The sequence below is a fragment of the Psittacula echo genome, assembly GCF_963264785.1.
Source record: "Psittacula echo genome assembly, chromosome: 3".
In the NCBI taxonomy this organism is placed as follows: Eukaryota; Metazoa; Chordata; class Aves; order Psittaciformes; family Psittacidae; genus Psittacula; species Psittacula echo.
The window spans coordinates 28,676,536-28,697,608 of NC_137736.1; the positions used below are offsets into that span (position 1 = coordinate 28,676,536).

Sequence of the window (21,073 nt, forward strand, 5' to 3'; positions counted from 1 at the left end):
ATTTGAAAGTGACTCTCATAACTGTCCACATAGTTGGTGTGGATGCAATGCACTCTGGATAGGATAGTCTTCAGTCCTAAAATAATTTCTTTATGCGCAGATCTTTTTCACGCATGATGTCCCACTGACTTCATGTTCTCCACACATGGAGCTAATCAGAAGATTAATATCTATGAATTTTAGCAGCTTTGTGCTAGATATACAAGGAGATTAAATTTGCATTTAGCTATTTAATAGAATTTAACCAAAACCAGTCAAAAGGTTAAATATACACAGTAGAGCTCTGAGTACAACGTTTGAGTGTTCAGAGATGCTTTAATTATACCATTACAGATCAGTAGTGGCTTATTCTTTTGTTGCTCAACAATTCTTTAGTGCCCTGCTTGAAATGAACTAGCAGTTTTCTTAATGGACAGGGTTTCATCTCAGTAAAACTACTTTTTGGGATTGGTGGTCTCAGAAGAAAGACCGAGGACTGAATAAGGTCCCGATCCAGGAGTCAAACCCATGCAGACAGACCCCTACACCTGCACAGAGTTCCACTGAAGAATCACCACCAAGGTTTGGAGACCCAGTAACTTTCTGACCATTAAGTGTGTGACTATGAGGCACAGTTTGACTGGGGGAGTATGGGTGGAAGTTAGGAGGATGGGTGTCTCCTCATTGACACCATGTGGAGTGGTGTGCACGTTTCCAATCACATGGCAGGCTTGGGGTCATGTTACTCTCAACTCCCCACCCCTTCTTCCTTCTTCACCTTCAGAACCAGGCAGCATTGCCACGAGTCAAGGCTTGCTGAAGGGGCAATGGCGGGGAGCAAGCAGGTGAGGAGAGGGGAAGCTTCCTTTGCCATCGTTCTTTCTAATCTGTAAATAGCAAAAGAAAGGCAGTCTCAGCACTGAATTTCACTTAAAATCCTTTTTAAATGGAAAAGTGAAATGGCGTTCCCTTGACTTTGATTCTAAACGTTGCTTAGCTGGAATGAGAAAAATAGCTATGAATGCATGAAAAGCATTAAACCTCATTTGTTGAATAAGTATAAGTAATAAGTATATTGTTTGTATTATTACAGCTGGAACAAACAAGTAAAAGCATTGACTCAAGTGCCCACATGATCACCACCGCCAGGGTACCTGCAGATAAACCAGTGCGAATTGCCTTCAGCCTGAATGAATCCCCAGGTACAGTTTAATTTATGGAGTAAACCACAGTGAAATTATTGCTTTAAAATTTTACATGTTCTTGCCAGTGTTTACAATATCAAATGAAGTCCAGTGTTATGGGTGGATTTTTTCCCTAAGTGATAGCATGTGATTAGTTTTCCTGTCTGATAACTTTTAAACGTTTCCGTTAACAATTTCATTATACTAAAACCACGAGCCTGATGGTTTAGATCTTAGCTTTCTTTCAGTAGTTTGAGTAATATAATTTGGATTGTAATTAACTGTCGAATTTACCTGCGTATGCGGTATGTCTGATTTTAAGGAATTTTAAAACAAGAAAAGAAAAATGACATGTACTGGGGATGATGCTAAGAGCAGGAAGAGACTTTCCCTTCAGCAGGGAGGTCAGAAAGTGCTGCTTGTGCCCAGCTTGATGAAAGGTTTCAGGAAACAGATCCCCCACATGGCATGTGCCCTGAGAAAGCATCAGAAATTTCATTGATGCTTATCCTGTCAGCTAGTGCTGGTTGAGTATTAATTTCCCCAAACATACCCTGTACATACATGGATCCTTTCATCTCTGGAATAGATGGGTGTTATTAGTTTTCACCTTAAATATTATTGAAGTCTAGAGAAGCTGTTGCCAAACAGTAAAAGTTAGAATGAAATAAAGTAAAATGGAAGCTGTGAATCATCTCAAAAAAAGTTGGCTGTGCTGTTGCTAAAGGTGGGTGCATGGACCCAGGGTTGGGATGTGTTTATGGCATGAAATATAAGGACCTTTGATAAGCCCAACTGAAACTCACTGCTGATGGATGCTTTATGGAAGGCTATGCATTGCAGGATAATGTGTGAGGCTGCTTCCTGAGCTTTGTGTGAATAGTCTCAGTTTGAATACAGTTCTCTCATTTTAAAAGTATTTTAGAATATGCATTATCTTTCCTAGATAGTTGTTGTATAATATTAATTTGCAGCTAGAAGCCTGAAACAGAATCTTATTCCCTAAGCAAGACAATCTAAAACCAAATATCTTCTTATATTACTGCAGATCAGTCTCAGCTCAGGAGTACATGTGGCTATGTGCCCATTTTTGTAGATTAAAATAATTTAGTAATTACATTTTATTATAGAAAGTAATAAGGAATCATTCTGATCTTTCAAGGCATAGTAACATGGCAAATTTCTCACAGGAATTGTGGCAAAAATAGGTCTTGAAGAGAGATGTAAAAGAAAGGGGAGTGCTCTTACAAATTATGGAAAAAGAATGCTTATGTGAGATACTGAAAAAAAGTCAGGGAAAGCTGAGACCATGGGAAAATCAAAGAGGGCAGGGTGGTTTGTGACAAGAGACGCCAGTAGGAAATGACAAGGTTGTGAATAGCTTGGAAGAAGACGACATGAAAGGCAGGAAGCCTAGCTTCCTTAACATTGCATCATATTTTATTTTTTACTTTTCTATCCTGCTAATAGTTACAGCCTTTCTTTAAACATTTAGAGAAATAAACTCAATTACAGAAAGGTAATCTTTTTCTGCTACAGTTTGGCTAAACTTTTCCGTGATTTTGAATCTTTTATTGTATATGTACAAGGGTTCCTACAGTATGCAATCCAGAATCTCTGTAAGTACTGATGAAACTAAACAGCAACCAGTAAAGTGAGGGCCAGCTCCTCTGCATCACATCCCCTTGGGTTCTATCAGGAGGTCTAAAACAGCATACTGTTTTACCATGTCAGAAAAATTCTGCTCTTGCTTTTAGTAGTAAGCCTGAACTTGGATATTACATTTGATATATCTAAAGAAGGCAAAGGAAAAAAACTTCTACCAGCTTTGAAAATTTCCAGCAAACCATCGTTGAATCAAGAGAGTATAAATAAGTGTTTAACACTTTATTTTTCAAATATTTTACAGATAGACTTTTAGGTATTCCATATTTGGCTTTTATTTTTTTGTTCTTCTTCTTCTTGTTTTTTTCTCCTTTTTTTATATTTAATCTTTTCTTTCTCCTTGATAAGGATGTTTGTTTTCAATTCAAACAGGAGTTACCAGCTGCAAGGGTGATGGTAAATCATCCGTTAAGGCTTGTGTACTGCTTGGGTATATACAAAATGTTCTTCACCAGGGCTAAGTGGTGAGGCAATCTATCTGACTTAAGCTTTTCCTTAAATTCTACCTCACTTGAAAGGCACAGTAACAGATTCACCAAGAAAGGCTTGCATTCTCCTTCCGGGGGCTGTACAACTGCTTACGAGGAGGAACTGGCAGCATAACTGGATATAAAAAGGGGAAATGGAATGTTTCTTCTGGGTGGTGATTATCTCACTGGCTAGGATTGTAACCAAGCACTGGGTGTGAGGAGCAGCAAAAGGAGAAACTGCTCTCAACTCAGAAGAGATTAGTTTGTGTTAACTGACCTACAAGACTGGAGCTGGTTTATCCTGAGTGTACAAGAAATAATTTAATTGTGTTATTTGCCAGTCAACACCTGATGACTGAAATCCTGGCCAACTTTGAGCAGTATTTTTAATGTGGAAGTAGGCTAACCAGTTCCTTAAAAGTCTCAGGAGCAGCCCATGAGAGGGTGCTATATAAGAAGACAGTTTTATTGTGTATCTCTTATTCATGTATATATAGATATCTATGCTTGGCTCTTTCAGTCAGGTTCACTAAACTGGCATCAAACATAGGTTTCTCAGGGTGTGTCTGCACACTGTATTGCACCAGTTTGACTTAAGGTACCATTCTAATTTAATGAATTTCAATACTATTATTTCAGCCTACCTTTATCAGTGGAAAACTAATGCAAGTTAAACTGAACTTGGTGTTCTGAAATTTGAATGTGTTCCCAAATAGAAAATTCATTGCCGTTTATCAAAATCAATTTAATTAAACAAATTCAACGTGTCCTAATTTAGATCACTGACTTATTTACTGAGCATATTAAAATACAATGATTATAACAGGAGCTTTATTAATTTTAGAGAAGTGGATTTGTTTTGTGTAATAGTTCTAGAGGAAGGTTTATAGGTAAACATCTCTTCACTTTCCCTCCTAGAGTAAAAGCTTGACTCTAGATGAAAAGTTCTGCTAGTGACATGTGGTGATAAGTTGCTCAGTTTGATATTATTAGTAATATCTTTTGTTTGAAATTAATCTACCTCTGATAGCACTCTCCAGAAAAATCACTGACAGCAAAGGCAAAGCATACATCTTCTAATGAAACTGCAGACAGTGGAACAATGTAATATTTTTGCAAGAATAGCAAATGACTTACTTCACTCCTCTTTATGCCTTTGTTATCTTAGTGACCATGAAGAATTCTTTGCTTTTACAGTTGATCATGCAAGACTCTTTTGCAATAGTTGCTTCTTCAATAGCAACCTTCAAATCCCTCTTCCATCCTCATTTTGGTTGTAATGGCAACAGAGGCTTACCAGTAGATAGGGTACTGGCTGGAAACCAGTGGGGATTGCTAAAATACATGGCTAAAATGTTAAAAGCTAGTTTCCTAAAACTATACCCAACCTACAAGTAAGTGGCTTGATCTTTGGGAAATTAGACAGGAACTGAAGTGAGATACCCTCAAAGGGGTAGTGGCTGCGCATACATCAGAGGATGCTTTAGGCTTAGGTGAAGGTATATGTAGTAGGAGGGTTTTGCTCTCATCTCTTCTGATATGGGCCATTTCTATTTTGGGAAGGTCCACAACTCTTATTACTGAGCAAGCCTTCATAGCCTATTCCTGGGTCAGGCAGTGACCATTCCCCACTATTTTACGAGTGAGGTAACTGTGAGGTTGTGTAAGGTCATGTTAGGCAGGGCTGTGAATAGAAGCCTGGGAGCTTCACTCAGCAGTGCCAAGTCGCAGTCACTTAGCCACACAGCCTTCCAGGACGAATTCGATGAGTCTATGCTTGTCTGTCAGTAACCAGACTGGAGCTTCTGGATCTCACTGTCCTCCTAAGACCAAGAATGGACCCCAGTACACAGTTTGCTAGTGTTGTTCCACTGTGATTTGCGGTACTTGCAGTTGAGTTTGGGCACTTTCCCTGTGTAATAGCTGATCCACTTGCAGGATAACAGCCTACTTATGTTACTAATTTAATTCTTTAATTTAGGAGGAAGAGATCTGAATACACTTACCCACGCATGTAGGAGAAAAAAATAGTACCTGATTGTATAATTAAAGACTGGATCATAACCCAGTTACTCAAGGAAGCAGAGCTGTCATTGGCATTTCCTAAATTTTGAGTGCTTGATTTAGCAACCTTAATATGCTTTCAACACATTTAAATTTTTATGTTCTATTTCTGTCTTTGTGAAGATCCTTGAGAAAGTGTAATTCGCAGGTTTATACTGCAAGTAAATCAGATGTTGTTCTTAAAGTATTCATTAACTATTGCCTGTATCCAACAGCTCAGCTAAATAGAGCAGCCATATAGGAAGAGACTGGGGTGTTACACTTAATGGTGTCAGACATTGTGTCAGACAGCAAAATATGAGGGATTTTGCTCATTCGTCTATGTGGTGGAGGTCTGGGCTATTGGAATCTCCAGAGGCCAGAACATGATTGAATAACTGAAGCTTTCCAGAAAGTGTGATTCATTCTCAAATGTACATTAGCATATACCAGGTGACTGAATGCATTAGGACATCACTGAGAAGTAGCAAGCCTTTTCAATGAAGACAATCAGTATTAATACTGTACAGTCCTCTAAATCAGATGGCTTGTGTGGATCTCTGTACTACACATTAGAAACTCACCTGTCTTTTGTATTAATAGGTACTATCAGCAGAGAGACAAGAACTTACCTGGGCAGTAGATTGCTCCTCAAAGAGCACACCCAGTGACCCACACAGCTCCATCCCCAGATGGAGAGGAGGCAATGAAAAGAGACAAAAAGTAGTCACTTGAATGGCAGAAGAGTCTTGTTAAGATGTTGTGGTAGGAAATGAATGGGCTAGTATTGGTTTCAAAGGTGGGTAACATTCATTTTCAGGGAGGAGGCTCAGGGAAGACCTTATCGCTCTCTACAGCTACCTGAAAGGAGGCTGTAGCGAGGGTGGTGTCAGTCTCTTCTCCAAAGTAACAAGTGATAGGTCAAGAGCAAATGACCTCAAGTTGTGCCAGGGCGGGTTTAGACTGGATATTAGGAAAAATGTGTTCATCAAAAAGGTTGTCAAGCATTGGAACAGGCTGCCCAGGGAAATGGTTGAGTCACCATTCCTGGAGCTATTTAAAAGACTTATAGATGAGCAGCTTGGAGACATGGTTTAGTGGTGGACTTGGCAGTGTTGGGTTAATGGTTGGACTTGATGATCATAAAGGTCTTTTTCAACCTAACTAATTCTATGATTCTATGACAGTGAAAATTGAGCAGCTTAACGTTGCTGCCCTTACACAAAGGTGCCCGTCACACCATTTAAGCATGAAGGAGAGTTGACTGGGCAGAATGCTTAGGGAGCTTGTTATTTTGTTGTGGTGTTAGTTTTGATGTAGGAATGGTCAGAGAGCTGGCTCTGACATAGAAGGGTACTTTGTCTCAGCCCAGCTGATGGAAAGCAAAAGGAGGAAGTAATTTCCCAAGAGACCATCCCTCAGATGCTCTCTGTTATAGTGACAGATTTCAGGAGCAAACAAAATAGATGAATGAACCTGATGAAACAAACATAAAACCCAAACCTTATCCCATACACATGAACCAAGCCTTTGGTTAAAAAACTGTATGCAGAGTTCATCTTGTAATTGGGGTAAAGGTACTTTACCTTTAGAATACTTTTATATTGCAAAATTAGTTTCAGGATCTGATGGGAAATCAGGAAGTGCTACTCAGTTAGAAATAATGCAACAGATAACTTTGACTTATGTGGTTGTAATGACGTCCCTGATCTCTTTCACGTAATAGGTTAGTGCTCTTAACTTTGCTCGGATAGCTGTAACATTCATGTGTATGTTCTTTCTCCTTTCTTTTTTTCTTGTGACTAGAACCTTGATTCATTTTCAGTTGCAGCAAACTGTAGTCTCTGAATTTTTTATATTTTTATTTTTAAACAAAATACGTTTTCAACAATTAGCTTGAATTGTTTTTCTTTATGAGTGACAGGGAAGGGAGCAGTAAAATAGTGACCACAGGAGCATGATGCTTTTTGTACCAGATGAAGAATCAGCCTAGTTATTTTCAGGGTTTTGTGGAACAGAAAAGCCACTAACTTTATTATAAAGGGAGTCTTTGATTATGTCAGTGATTCCTTATAACAATCAACTCATTAAATACTGCTAAGAAATTGAGGAAGGAGAAAATGAGCTATTTCTAAATTCTGTTGTCTAAGGAGATGTAGAATAGAAAAGAACAAATATAGACAGATGAAGAGATAGTTATGAGAGTGTTTTGATCTTTAGAGTACCTTCTTTGATATTTCAGACATTTTCAGTGTTTCTGATTTTCAGAGTCATAGTTTTTTAAGGCTGGAAGCCAATGTGGTTTCGTCCAATCTCCTGCATAACCCCAAGTATTCAAGCTTGTAAGGGCAATAGGGACTTTTAGAGGAAAATGCAAGACTTTGTATCTTTCCTCTTGACTTTCTGAAAATATCCTCAGTAAAGTTTTAGGAGTTGAATGACAGCTGTAATTTGCTTTCCCCTTGTGTGATATATAAATGTGTTTATGTTTTACCAAGTGATTTTTGCTGTTATTGTTGTGGTTGTTACTTTGACTACAGTGAAATCCAGACTGACCTGATGCAGTAATTTATTTTCACTGAAAGCTTTTCTTTTTGTGGAAAGCAAGATTGCAGTTAGTTGTGAGAATTTCTGTTAGTTTTTGTAAACTAAATATTTCAGCTGAAAATTTCAGAGTAGCCTAAGAGAATTAGGAACTCAGAAAAATTTCAAACCACCGAAGTCCTTGACTTCTCTCGATAATGTTCTGCACATCAGACGATGATTTAAACAAGTCTTAAACTAGCATAACTAAAAAAAACTCTAGCAGCTGTTCAATGGATGCTAGGGCAGGCCCATTATAAAATGTACTATGGTATGTCATAATGGTTAGGATACCAATACATTCTATTTTTAGTACCATTGACTCAGTCACTTGAGTTCAAAAAATAAGAAGAGAACATCTGTTTATTGAAAGGATTTCCTCTATAGTAATTTCTGTTTCCATCCCATCCTTTTAAAAGTATTTCCAAACATTTCTCTTACTGGTTCCCTTCTGACGATAATCTAATATATTTTCTAATATTCTGACACTGTATTAATTTTAATTTCTTGTTAATATCTGATGCAGTGAAAAAGCAATTTTTGGCTGATATTTCATTACAATTCTTGAAGTTGTTTTTGCTTTGTTTTTCTTATGTTAAAAATTTTTGAGGTCCCTCCTTAAAGCTACTGTACCAAAGATCGTACTTCTGGAATTGTCAAAACAAATAGCAGCTTAGCTGCTGTCCACAACTCTGGTCCAATATCTCTGTCAGAATATTTAACAGCTATTCAGCCAAATATTTGTAGAGCAGCTGTACCCCTAATCAGACTGAGCCCTGTTCCATCCTTCCTTTTAGCCGTGCCGTATGATTCATCTTTCTTCTTTTAGAATATTAGTCTATTTTTAAATTTTGTGAAGAAAGCAACAGCAAATTAAAGCTAAACACTTACATATCAGTGTGATACAATTCTATACAATGAAAACAATTAAAGTATTTTCCAGAATGGACATGTTTGTGACATAGCGTAAAAAATGAAGTGTGTGGAAGTGGGTATGACTTCTCGATCATACTAGCAAAACCTCTATCCCGTGAAAATATAGAATTTCTCTTTTTTCCTGGGGAAATTCAAGAGCTTTTGCTTTTTTGCTCTGTATCACTGGAGGTTTTTTTTCTTCTCTGGGCATCCCCCCTGTTTATTCTTCATAGGGTAAAGTGAATTATTTTACTTTTTGTCCCTAACCTGCTTTGCTGTATGACCACTGAGGGTAGGAAAAACAGGAAACAAGTATTTGACGGATAACTTAAATCCTAGTCTGTATTCTCTAAGAATATGCAGAATCCTGCTTTGATACATGGTAATCTTAATCTTGTTGGGGTTTTGTTGGTGTGTATGTCTGCCAGCACAGAGCAGGTTGCAGGATCTGACCTGTGTTAGCAATTTTCTCTTATGAGAACCATCTTTATTTAATTCTGACACATTACAAATAACTGTAGTAAGCTTGCTAATAGTAACCTTCTCTTGACCTCCCGTAACCTGTAGTAAGATGCATAAACAGTCATCACAATCCAGTGCAAAACTGATAGTGTGAAAGTCACTGAGAAAGAAATATTGCAGTGGCTAGCTGTGACGCCACCAAGTATGATTCATATTTCTGATCTCAGTCCAGCTACTAGTGGGCAGGTGTCCACTTCACAACACTGACGTAACTGGCACAGTCTGTCCCACCTTTGCTGGAAGCCTGTACTAAAAATAAAGAAATAAATAAAAACACAGTTTGGCCTGTTGTCATGAGTCAACTAACTCTAGCTCATAAGGATTGTTATCTACAGGTTACAGACATTCCTTTGCAGTATGGAGAAGTTTGTGGTGCCTTCTCCATTCTGATCACAAGTCTTCTAGTTCCCAGGGTTTGTGTGTTCTTGTGGTTGCATTTGTGTGCTAAGAGAAAAGTTTTCTGTTATTGTTGGGTTAGCCCTGGTAAGTCATTGTATTGTGATGGGGAAGATACCTTTCCCTTCATTCAGGTAATGAACACTTTGGTAATAAGAATGCTGTCCCTAGAAGATTCTTTACTTTGCAGTGTAATAGAAAGCTCAGGAAGAAAGACTGTTTGTTTAGATTCATTTTTCTTATTAAGTTATCACATGTTCTACTCTGTTAACTGGCTTTGTTTAGGTTTTAATGATGGCAATACAAAGTAGGCTTTTGTCTTTCCATCACCTAAACATTTACTTATTGCCAACCCATTAGTACTTTCAGGGAGCCTATTGAGGTATCTCAAGTGTAGAAAGATAAGGTGTTTGCAGGATCACAGTATTATTGTGAATACATGCAATGTAGAACAGCATTAAACAGATCATTTGAAATGCCCTTTTCAGCAGACATTGACTTTTAACATCTTGTTTACCTTTTAGATGATACTTCCTCTGAAAACTTCCCTCTGACATTTCCAGAACTAGATCAGCAGCTGCAGGTAAACCTTTTCACTACAGTTCTACTTCACATTCACTATATTTGTTATGATAAGAAACCTCTGGTTGCTACAGTAGAGTGAAAGTGGTGCTTCTCTAACCTGTTAGTATTTAATAAGACTGTATATTTCCACAGAAGAAAAACATTGTCTTTTCAAGATCTGCATAAAAATTTATATGACGTTTTTAATCCAATTGTAGGGAGATGACTATTTTAACAATCTCACCTGCCTTTTAATTTTTTGTACAATTCCTGTACAAAACACAACAGGTACTGCTGTAATGCAGTGAAGAGAGTTCTTGTGGTTTTGATGGGAGCAGGAATGAGCCAGGTATTATATTCTCATGCGTACAGACTGTGCTAAGACTGGTATGATTAGCTTTCTCTGAAGCACTCCAAGAGAGTGCAAAGGTGCATTTTGTAGTGCCATCTTATCTCTAATTTTGGGTGACTAAAGCCAGTCATCAGGATCGGTAAGAGTCTTTTCAAAGTTACTTTAGTTCATGCGGCATAGTCAGCAACCCTAACAGTTGTCCTAGCAAGTGTCTGCAGACAGCACGGGATAAAAGTGGTGAATCTCTTTGTGAACAGTCTCATTTGTCACTGTAGGACAATGGAACCCAGGTATACAGGACAATCAGATGGCAGTTGATGGCAACTCCATGGTTCACTAGGCACAGAGCCAGTTCTGTATCCAGGGATTATTCCCCTTTCCTCTGTGGCGGTTCTGGAGTGCTTGTTGGCTTTTGTAAACTACTTCAGATCATCTGTTTCCCAGGAGCATTTAGACTTCCTCTAATATTTCAATATGAACACAGTTGTTTCCTGAGTGTAAATTGAGAAAGGCATTAGCAGACCGTCTTGTCCAATAATGTCATCCTTCCTGTCCTCATCAACTCCTGAGACAACACTGGAGGGCTGCTGATTTAAGGGACTGACTTCTCTACTGTTGCTCTCAAAAGGATGACTGAGGAAGAAACGGAGGCTGACACAGAGTCTTCTTGCTCTATCCCTCTAATACTGAGAATAGGGCCAAGTTCCTTAGGTGTAACTAGGAAAGATTAAAGGAATAAATAGCAACCTAAGATCTGGCCTGAAAGGAACAAGGTAGTATATTGGCCTTTTAATTCCACTGATCTTTCAGTGCAGCTAAGATGATTGATACTCTTTTTCCTTCAGAAGAATTAAATTTCAGAAAAGCAATATTGTTTTGTGGCTGAAGCGCTGAATTGAAAGAACCTGCATTCTGTTTCCGATTCTGTCAGTGACACACTGTGTGATCCTAGAGGAGTTGCTTCATGCCTCTCCTCATCTCTGAAATGAAGTTAATACTTTTTAGCTTTTTTGTTAAAGAGCATTGAGATCAGTGGGTGAAGAGTGCTCTAAAAGAGCAAAGTATGATTTCATTACTGCTATTGGCATATAAAACCAAGATTACTAGTATTAGATTTAGATACTTTACAGGCCAAGTGATTTTTTTCATTAGGACTTTTACGACCCATTTCCACAACATATAATGTACTCTAAATGTGCAGTTTCATGATAGACTGAAATTGCTCCTCTGGAAGCATTCAGGTCTGCTGGATAAATGATAGCCATTCTGTCGCAGTTTTTGAAGTATGCGCTGGGGCAGTTCCACAAAGTACACTCTCTTGTCTGTTAAGTACTTGACCTTTTTTTCAAGAGAACCTTCCTTTATTCTCATGGTATCAATATGATACCATATTCAAACAAACAGTCAAAGGCTTTGATTCAGGTAATGTTCTTTACATTATCCTTCGGAAACTTTTTTGGGGGAATACTGAGGTAGTTGAAAGGATAACTTAAGACAACTATCTGGCTGACTCAACCACTCAAAAGTATAAAATTAGCGGTAGTGCTGCATCTTTTAGCTTTTCAAGCTTCTGTGCATATTTAAGTTTAGATGCTTTTATGTTCAACCAGAGACAGTTAAGTCAACCCAGGGTTCTGAGCTGGTGCAGAGATAACAGTGCATTTAGCTTTAGCAATGAAAACTTGAATTTTCTTAAGTTTTGTCAATCTGGATCCTAGCTTAAATTTGTAACAATTTAATTTAATTACATTATGTTTATACTGTTTTAAAATTTCGAACAAGCAATAGCTGTAAACAAAATTATGATTTGCCTAGTTACATTTTAATTTTTTTATTTATTTATGAAAGTTATTATTTAATTTATTATTTTTTTTTTAATCCAGATTGCTAAGTGTGTGTCAGCCCAGTATAGCATATGGTTGCAATTTATGTTAACGTAACCACACCAGCTTTGAAACAGGTACCTCTTGTATTACAGAAGCAAACTACAACATGGGCTTCCGTAGTCATTCTACCCATGTCTTTCTCTGTCCCAAAGTTAGCTAGTATAAAGTACCATACAGGAAGTGCCATCTAAATGAGCCCTTTAATTAATTGTGGCATAGCAGCCTGAAATGCTTGAATTTGTAAGAATGATGGTACATATTTTCATAATAGAAATATGACATCTAGAGTCGCAAGATTTTTGTCACTGTACCATTAATGCAGTCAAAAGCATTCATATTTTATTTAAAGTAACAAACTGCAGGGTAGGTAGCTATATAATAATAGACATAAAAAGAAAAAAATATAAATTCCAGGTTTCAAACATACAGAGGAAATTTTTGAAACCTGATTTAAAATGAAACAAGTAAACTAAAAGGCCTACCTTCAGGTTGGGTTTTGAAAGCAGCTTAAAAGTTATGTGCGTTCACTGAGTGACTTGGAAAATCAGAGCCTTAGAATTTTATGCATGCAGGCAGCAGACCACAGCCTGAGTACCAAGCAATTTGCACCTCTGTTTTAGGCTTCAAGCCCTTGCCCTCCTATGTTAGGCCCTGGCAGACAACTTGGCTGTTTGAGCAGAATTACCTAGTGTTCCCACTTTTCCTACCACGATCCTACCATACCTACTCCCTGGGCACTGGTATCCGATGGCAGGGCAAAGTTCAGTGAAGCCTCCCCCTGACAGGGTAGTAAACCCTGCTGCCCAAGCGCCAGTGCCAACTTTATAGAGGCAAAGGTAGGACTGGCCAGGGAAAAGGTATTTCTAGGAGGCTAACTACAAATAGCTAATTCTTTATAAGGGCTCTTACTAGAGGGCAATGCTGGTTGAAAGTTACAGCTTCTTGCTGAAGCATAAAAATGATCAGTCTAGTGTCCTGATCTACTAGCTAAGTTCAGACCAAAATGTTGTCTTCTCCAACTACCTTTTTGAATGTTACATTTTTCTACTACTCTGAGAGGAAGAAATTCCAATAAGTAATTTGTAAGAAAGTAATATCAATTCTCTAACTCCAAAAATTTGCTTTTGGTTTGTTTCTTGGGGTTTTTTTGTTTGTTTGTTTTGGGGTGTTTTTTTGGTTTTGTTTTGTTATATTTTATTTTTTACTTAAAACAAAAATTGTGTGGTCAACCAGACAGTTTAAGCTATATGAGGGAAAAGCCTGGTCTCTTTTGCAGCTTTATTATTAAAAAAACTCCATGAAGTTGTTCATTATATGCTACCAGTGAAGCAACGCTCAAATTAATAAACTTCTTGCTTTCAATTCCTTTTGTTTGCAGTATTGGAAATTATTCTCTTCCCACTGACAAGAAATACTTTGAATGAGAGTAAAACACTTGCATATTTGGGCTTCAGTGTCATTTCTCCCCATCCTTGTTTGAGCAGTGTGGTGAGTAGTGCAGGGAGGGTAGGCTTGCTACATTTGTCAGTTTGTTATTGGGAAACCTTAACCTTTGCCTTGTGCAAAAGTTGGACTGGGCATTGGAAGGCGTTTCCTTGATTAGCTGCATAGTCGGTGGTGGCCCCTGTGACAGACACTCTACTACGGGATATCTGCTATATTTAGACACCTACATCAGCACCTAAGGCCTTGTTGTTTATGTCACTGAATATAGAGGAAGGTACCTAGTGTTAAACACCCGCATTACTATGCCCTGTGTGCCGTTCTGTTCCAGCATTTCCCATGAGTTGCCCAGTTCCTCTCCACCAAAGTCTTTATTCCAGCTGAGAGTTTGATCCTGAAGAGGGAAGAACACAAGTCACATACGGATGCACAGGGTGGTCTGTAATTCTTAATCATCTCTTCTCATGGAATCATGAGATTGAGAGAGGCCTTTATGTCATGTATTACGAATGTGTTGAGGTCAATGGGGTTAGGTGGCTGTAAAATTGTTGCAACAGAGAAAAGGCTCCAACCATTTATAACATCAGTTTGTGAAGTCAAGGGGTGGTTTTTAATGCTTTAGTGGGAAACATCTACATAAAAGAAGCAAGGAAAAGATTATGAAAGGGACAATTTGTTGTGTGTGATACAAGCATTTAGCAGAACCCTTGTTTACTCTGAAACTTTAATAATGGAACTGTTGCTTCTACTGAATGCCAGGATTCTTGCTATATGCATACAAATTATTTTAGAAAGTTTGAAAGTATATTCTGTTTTTAAAGAGTATACTGTATTTTTTAAATATGTATTAAATTACAAGAGAATTCCCAGAGTACTGTGGTGCTCTATAATTAGATTTATTTCCTATGAACTTGATAAGTCTCCTGTAATGCTGCTGTGATAACTGTGATCTTAAATTAGATTATGTAAGACATGAATGTTTACGAAGTAAAAGCATCACACTAAGGTTAGAAAAGAATGGAAAATCTCTCAAAAAGGTAGAGCAAAACTCTTAGTTTCTCACATCCAGTTGACTTTCATTGTTCGGAGGAAAGAGAACTGCTTACTCTCATGGTAAAACTAGACTAAACTTGATATATCCTAGACTAGATACCTAAAACTAGTTGAAGAATTCCTGTTGCACAACAAAAAGTAGCTGCAATACACAGCTATAACTTTGGCTTGGAATAATGTGGGTTTTTTCATCATGGAAGAGTATACGGGGCCATGTAATGAACATAGGCCACGTGCAAAATATTGGCACTGAACCTTCTGGTTTTCCAGACTAGTCTAACTGAAAATCGCCTAACTGACAAAAAGTGAAACCAGTGCTGAAGACGGTCTTTGAAATGAGTCCACATGGTCAGCTGTAAAAACTGCATGATGCAACTTTTTCTTTAACCTTTTCAGGAGAAAGTTTTGATTTTTTTTCTTTCCCTATACTACCACCAAAATGTAAATGCAAACAGATGAAGGTGAATTAAAAAAATAAACCATATCAGAGTTTTTAAACACTTGGGTGACACTATCAACTATACAACTTCTGTGGACATGTAATGCTGATATTCACATGGCAAGGCAAAACACACTTTGTCATGGGAGTGGTGAAGCAAAAAAATTGATGAAAACTCTCCTTTTGTATCCCCCAACAAAAATTCAATTAGAACAGCTCCTTCAGCCTTTCTTAAGAAACAGGCAAAACTGCTCAGGCTCTATTTCCTCATGAACTTTGCATATCATCTTCCCACATCTTTCATACCTGGATTCCAAACAAAAATCTAAATAAACCACACATGTCTTGTAAAGATGTACATATACATAGATATGTGCAGTTATGAATAGCCTATAACAGGATCTCTTTGTGTCTGCTTGCTGGATTCTGTAGAATGTTTGTCAATGTCATAGTGAGTTATTCAACAAAACACAAGGAAAAATTGGGAATAGTAGGATACAACACCAGTGTGACTGAAAACTATGGCTTTTTTACTAACTTGGTGAACAAAATCAGAGATGCTGTGTGTGTATATTTTGCCAGCACAGGAAAATGAGGGTGGATGACAGCGAAGCCTGAAATAAGCAGGATTAGAAGTAGCAACTGTTACCATTAAATATAACTTTCTTTGTCAGGGGTGTTTTTTTGCTTATGTAGCAGGTATACTTTTATATGTATTAATTTATGGACGGGCAAGATACTTCATGAAGTAACAAGCTTGGGCTGTCCTAAGGAGAAATGAAGGCAAGGCTGTTGGCTCCTGAGTGAAAAAAAATATATACTGCAAATTGAACTTTATTAAGGATTTTTGTAATTAGTCACCTGGATAAACTAATGAACTCAAAAAAATAAAATAGAAAAAGAATTACAGACTTCACGGATGAAAAATGCTTTCTGCTGGGAATTCCAGTTCTCTGCCACAGGAATGCCATCAGGGTAGCATCTGCAACACTTCCCATGGCCTGGCCACAGGCATTCACAAAAGTCATTCCAGGTAGAACGGAAGTTGCTGGAGCAGGTCCAGAGAAGGTCAGCTGGGCCGGTGAAGGGTCTGGAGCACAAGTGTGATGAGGAATAGCTGAGGGAACTGGGGTTGTTTAGTCTGGAGAAGGCTTAGGGGGACCTTATTGATCTGTACATCTACCTGAAAGGAGGTTGTAGTGAAGTGGGTTTCAATCTCTTCTCCCAAGTAACAAATGATAGGACAAAAGGAAACAGCCTCAAGCTGCAGCAGGGAGGTTTAGACTGGATATCAGGAAAAATTTCTTCACAGAGTGATCAGGCATTGGAACAGGCTGCCCAGGGAAGTGGAGGAATCATCGTCCCTGGAAGTGTTTAAAAACCGTGTAGATGAAGCCATTAGTGACGTGGTTTAGTGATGGACTTGTCAGTCATGGTTGGACTTGATAACCTTAAAAATCTTTGCCAACCTAGTTGATTCTATAATTCTGTGATTCTATGAATGGGGAGCAGAGAAAGACTGTTTGGATAAGCTAAGGCAAATAGAAATTTCATTTAGTATGCTTAGAGGAATGCAGCTTTGCCAAGATACGGGTCTTGGAAAGTATATGAGAACTCCCTGTAAGTACATCTCAGGGATAAAACTTGTAGGACAAAGAACCACCATTTGAATGAAATACAGTGTTGGCACAATAAAAAAAATTGAATGAAATATAGTGCTGGCACCATTTGAATGAAATATAGTGCTGGTACTATACAAACCTATTTCAGGAAACCCGAACTGGAAATGAGAAAAATGCTTCTAATCCTTGGTGAGGCTCTGGGCCAGTCTTACAACTGGGCAGGGGACTTCAGTTTTTCTAAGACAGAACTGAGCAAGTGTGTGAATGGCAAAATATGCTTCCAATAACAGGGGACTGGACTTGCTGTTTTTGCAGGTTTCTCCCATTCCCATTTAGATGATATGGGTTAGTCCAGTAATTGCTATTATTCTGTTATTGTTTTCTTTTCTGTGGAAATATGCTAAGTCTCTAACGGTCTGCTGGCCAGTTGGAGTTAGCCCTCCAACAAGCGAAAAATAAAGAAAAACAACAAGCAAGTTTTGCCTCTGTTTCTGAATTTGTTCTTCAGGAGTTTGCCCTGTCGTCTTCTGAAAATGCTTCTCTTAGTGGGAACAAATGTATCATTAATTCTTTGCACTTTTGTTTATGTCAAAAAAGTAGGCTATTAGACATGGGTAAAATAATTTATCTGTGCTTTTGTGTTGGCTTGAATTTTCTGGTGAGCAGCAAAGAAGTGACCAGACTTCTATCTCTCCATATTTTCTTGCAATTGCAGTGGAGGTGTTTGCTAAATAATGAATGTATAAGCTTGTTTCACGTTCTCCTGGCCAGAAATTACTCAAACTGTAGGTACTATCATCAAAGCTTTTCTTAGAAATTTCAAAATTAAAAAATAGCAAAACAAATTGCCCAGTCATACAGAAACATAATCAAATTTACATTTTGAAGTAAAAATACATCCAAATTAAAAAAAAATCTTGATATAGAGAATTTTATGATCAGAATATTAGTAAACTTATTGTATCTTTTGTTGTCAGTTTATTTTGAGTGATAAAATATCAGTGTATGAAAAAATGACACTGAAGAGGGAATAATGATAGGAAGGGGTTTGAAAGTCAGCAACTGGTCTAAGTGGGAATTAGATACTAAGTCTCAGCATGACTAGATAATTTTTAGCTCTCTATATATATCATTTGAGTGGGAAGCTGGAATATAGAAATTGAATGCTGCTAGAATTTTTAAACTGGTTTAAACCAGCTAGATTTGCGGAAATTAAGTTGGAAGCAAAAGCAAGATTTTTTTTTTTCTTTTGAAGTATCACCATTTGGGGACTTTCCCCAGGGTTACTGTTCAAAATTGTTTTATTGTGACACATTCATTGTTTGCTGATCTGTGGTAGATACCAGAGATGCTACTTTGGCTCACCCTTGCATTCTTGGATTAGAGCATTGAGACTTCTATATTCTGTCTTGTTAAATTTATGCTTATTATTTGGGTGGCTATGTGGATGGTGCTATTGCTCATCCCTATTGAAATGCAATTAAAAGCGCTTTCCTAAGGACCAGATGCATCAAGTAATGGACTGCCCTTTCCCTGGGTTCTCAAATTCTCCAAGCTCAGAGAGAATGAAACAATATGCTGTGAAACAGTTCTGCCACAGCAATTTCACATTTGAAACATGAAAAATGAGTGTTTGTGTTAAAGTTTGGGTGAGGAACCACATGCTATCTGCAAGTACTTGCGAGGTCCATGCATTAATTACATCTGTGCATTAGGGTACATCTGAAGCCAACTTACCCTGCCTCCTGGATAAAAATAGTTTTAATCTTTGTCTCTGAATATGTTTAGTAAAATTTAAATTTCCAGTTTAGTTAAACAAATGTTTACAAGATCATAAATATGAAAAGTCTGAAGACTTGTGCTTTCCCTAACAATGTCATTGAAGGAATATTACACTACAGAGAAGAGTCAAAGAGGGACAAGAAGAAATAAAAAATAACCTACTTATATTGCGAAAGGCAATTGGATGTTATTTAACTGGACAGTAAAGGAACTATTTTAAGTGCTTCCTTTTGCTTCAGACAGGTGGCTCAAGCATGCTATTTGGAGTTCATTTACAGTCAATTGATTCATGGCTAATGACTTAAAAATACTACACTTCCTGAAAGTGTTGTAGCCCAAATGTGACAGTCAAGCCTGAAGCCTGAATTAGGTTCCTTTTTAAGGATCAAAAAGCACTGACACTTAACAAAACCATATTTTTAAGATCTTGGATGAAAATCATGTGAGAAGCCCCAGGATAGAGTGGGTTTATTTGCTATATTTATTACATCCAGTGTGCATTGAAAAAAAACAAATTACAGTCTTGCTTCAATAACATTGGTATTTAGGTTAGGAGGTGCGGAGCTTTTGCCTTTGCTGTATCTTTTTTTATCTGTTTGGTTTTGGGGTTTTTTTTGGTCGGTTTTTTTTTTAGTTGATGCATCCTTCTGCACTCAATCTCACCTGCACTTCTCATGGAAATTTAGAACACTTTGCAAATATAACTGATATAGCTCTCATGACATTTCTGCTAACTAAATATATCCACTTCTTCTACAGGAATTAAAGATGCAGAGAAACTCAGTATGTTCCTGAGCAAACTACTTGCAGCTTGAGGCATTACTGGGATAGAACCCATCATGAAAGCTTGGCTGCACTGGAGTCAGCAGTGTAACTCCTGTTGAGTCCAGCAGAATCAGCCCCAGTGTCCCAGTTCATGGTCCTGTCCCATTTAGTAATAAGCTGGAATAAGCATTGCATCTATGAAAAAAGAGTATTTAGTCAATAGCTTTCCAGGTCTTTTCTTGCCATCTTGCAGAATTGGAGAATAAGAGCTTGTTTGCACTCAAATTACCCTTCTACTCAGTGCCGCAGTTTCTGCAGTGAAAACATACATATTTTTTCATGGGTCTGATCAATGCATCAGCTTTAGCAATCTTATATAACTGTAGCTGAAAAATTAAGGGAGAAAATCTTTCTTTGAACAATCTTTTGGGATACTTTGCAAAGTTGACAAGTAAAGTTCTGAAAATCCTTACAAGGTTTGAAGGTTTATGCATATTTTTATGTGGGGAAGTGTTTTTTCCCCTCCACAAAAGGCAATCACTAGGAATATTTGTCTGTATCCTGCAGTTGTGGGGTGAGGCAAAATTTCTCTAAGTATTCTCACAGGAATTAAGATAATTATTGGATCTTTCAAAGTGTGTTTTTTTCCAAAAATTTCATTCAAAAGCACTATTTTCTTCTTCTTCTTCTGTTCTTAAAGCCACTGCCTCCTTGTCATGACTCTAAAGAATCTATGCAGGTGTACAAACAGCACTGCAAAATAGCAGAAGAGTACCATGAGGTCAAGAAAGAAATTGCTCTGCTGGAAGAAAGAAAGTGAGTAATTTTCCAAAAGTATTTACTATTGTATATTCTCTTTGTAAAATCCTGTTTCAAACATGGGGGTTTCATGTAATATTTTCTGACCTTACACCTCTGCCTGAGAGTCACCGTACAGCACAACAGTTAGGCCATTGTTCCGTAGAATCAACTGAGGCCACTAGGGACACAGAGCTGTCATAGTTCTGGGCCCTCAGTTATACAGATGTCCCTTGAAACCTCCGTTGACAGCCTACAAGTCACATACCAATCTAGTTCAGCTGGTGTGAGCCCTCTTTTAGTTTTAGGGAAATTTCCTTCAATTTAGCTTTACACATTTTAATGAACAGTTAAGTTTAGAGTATTTGACAATATTAGTGAACATTTTTCTGTTTACTAATAGGTGCATTGTCTCTGTGTACATTAAAATTTTAGGTGTTCATACCAAAAGTGCAGAAGCTGGAGACTTTTCCTTGTCTATGACCTATACTTATATCCCTGTCATCTTTGCATGACTGTTAAATGGCAAAGTGCACTCTGTGATTTTCAGTCCCTTTCCACAAGAAACCTGAAAAATTAATAGAGAGAGGAAAGAGGGTGAGTAGTAGAAGT

The 21,073-nt window shown here is 37.8% G+C and overlaps 1 protein-coding gene across 1 annotated transcript in view; it reads left to right on the forward strand.

Moving 5' to 3' along the window:
* Positions 1–806: 806 nt before the first annotated feature.
* Positions 807–21,073, forward strand: part of MAP3K7CL (MAP3K7 C-terminal like) — a gene marked incomplete at both ends in the record, with an annotated part of 28,241 nt that continues 7,974 nt past the window's right edge. The window contains 4 exons of the mRNA XM_080612906.1: positions 807–824; positions 1,073–1,181; positions 10,282–10,340; positions 20,364–20,479. Coding sequence (XP_080469032.1) covers positions 807–824; positions 1,073–1,181; positions 10,282–10,340; positions 20,364–20,479 — 302 coding nt within the window. The remainder of the gene's footprint in view (positions 825–1,072; positions 1,182–10,281; positions 10,341–20,363; positions 20,480–21,073) is intronic.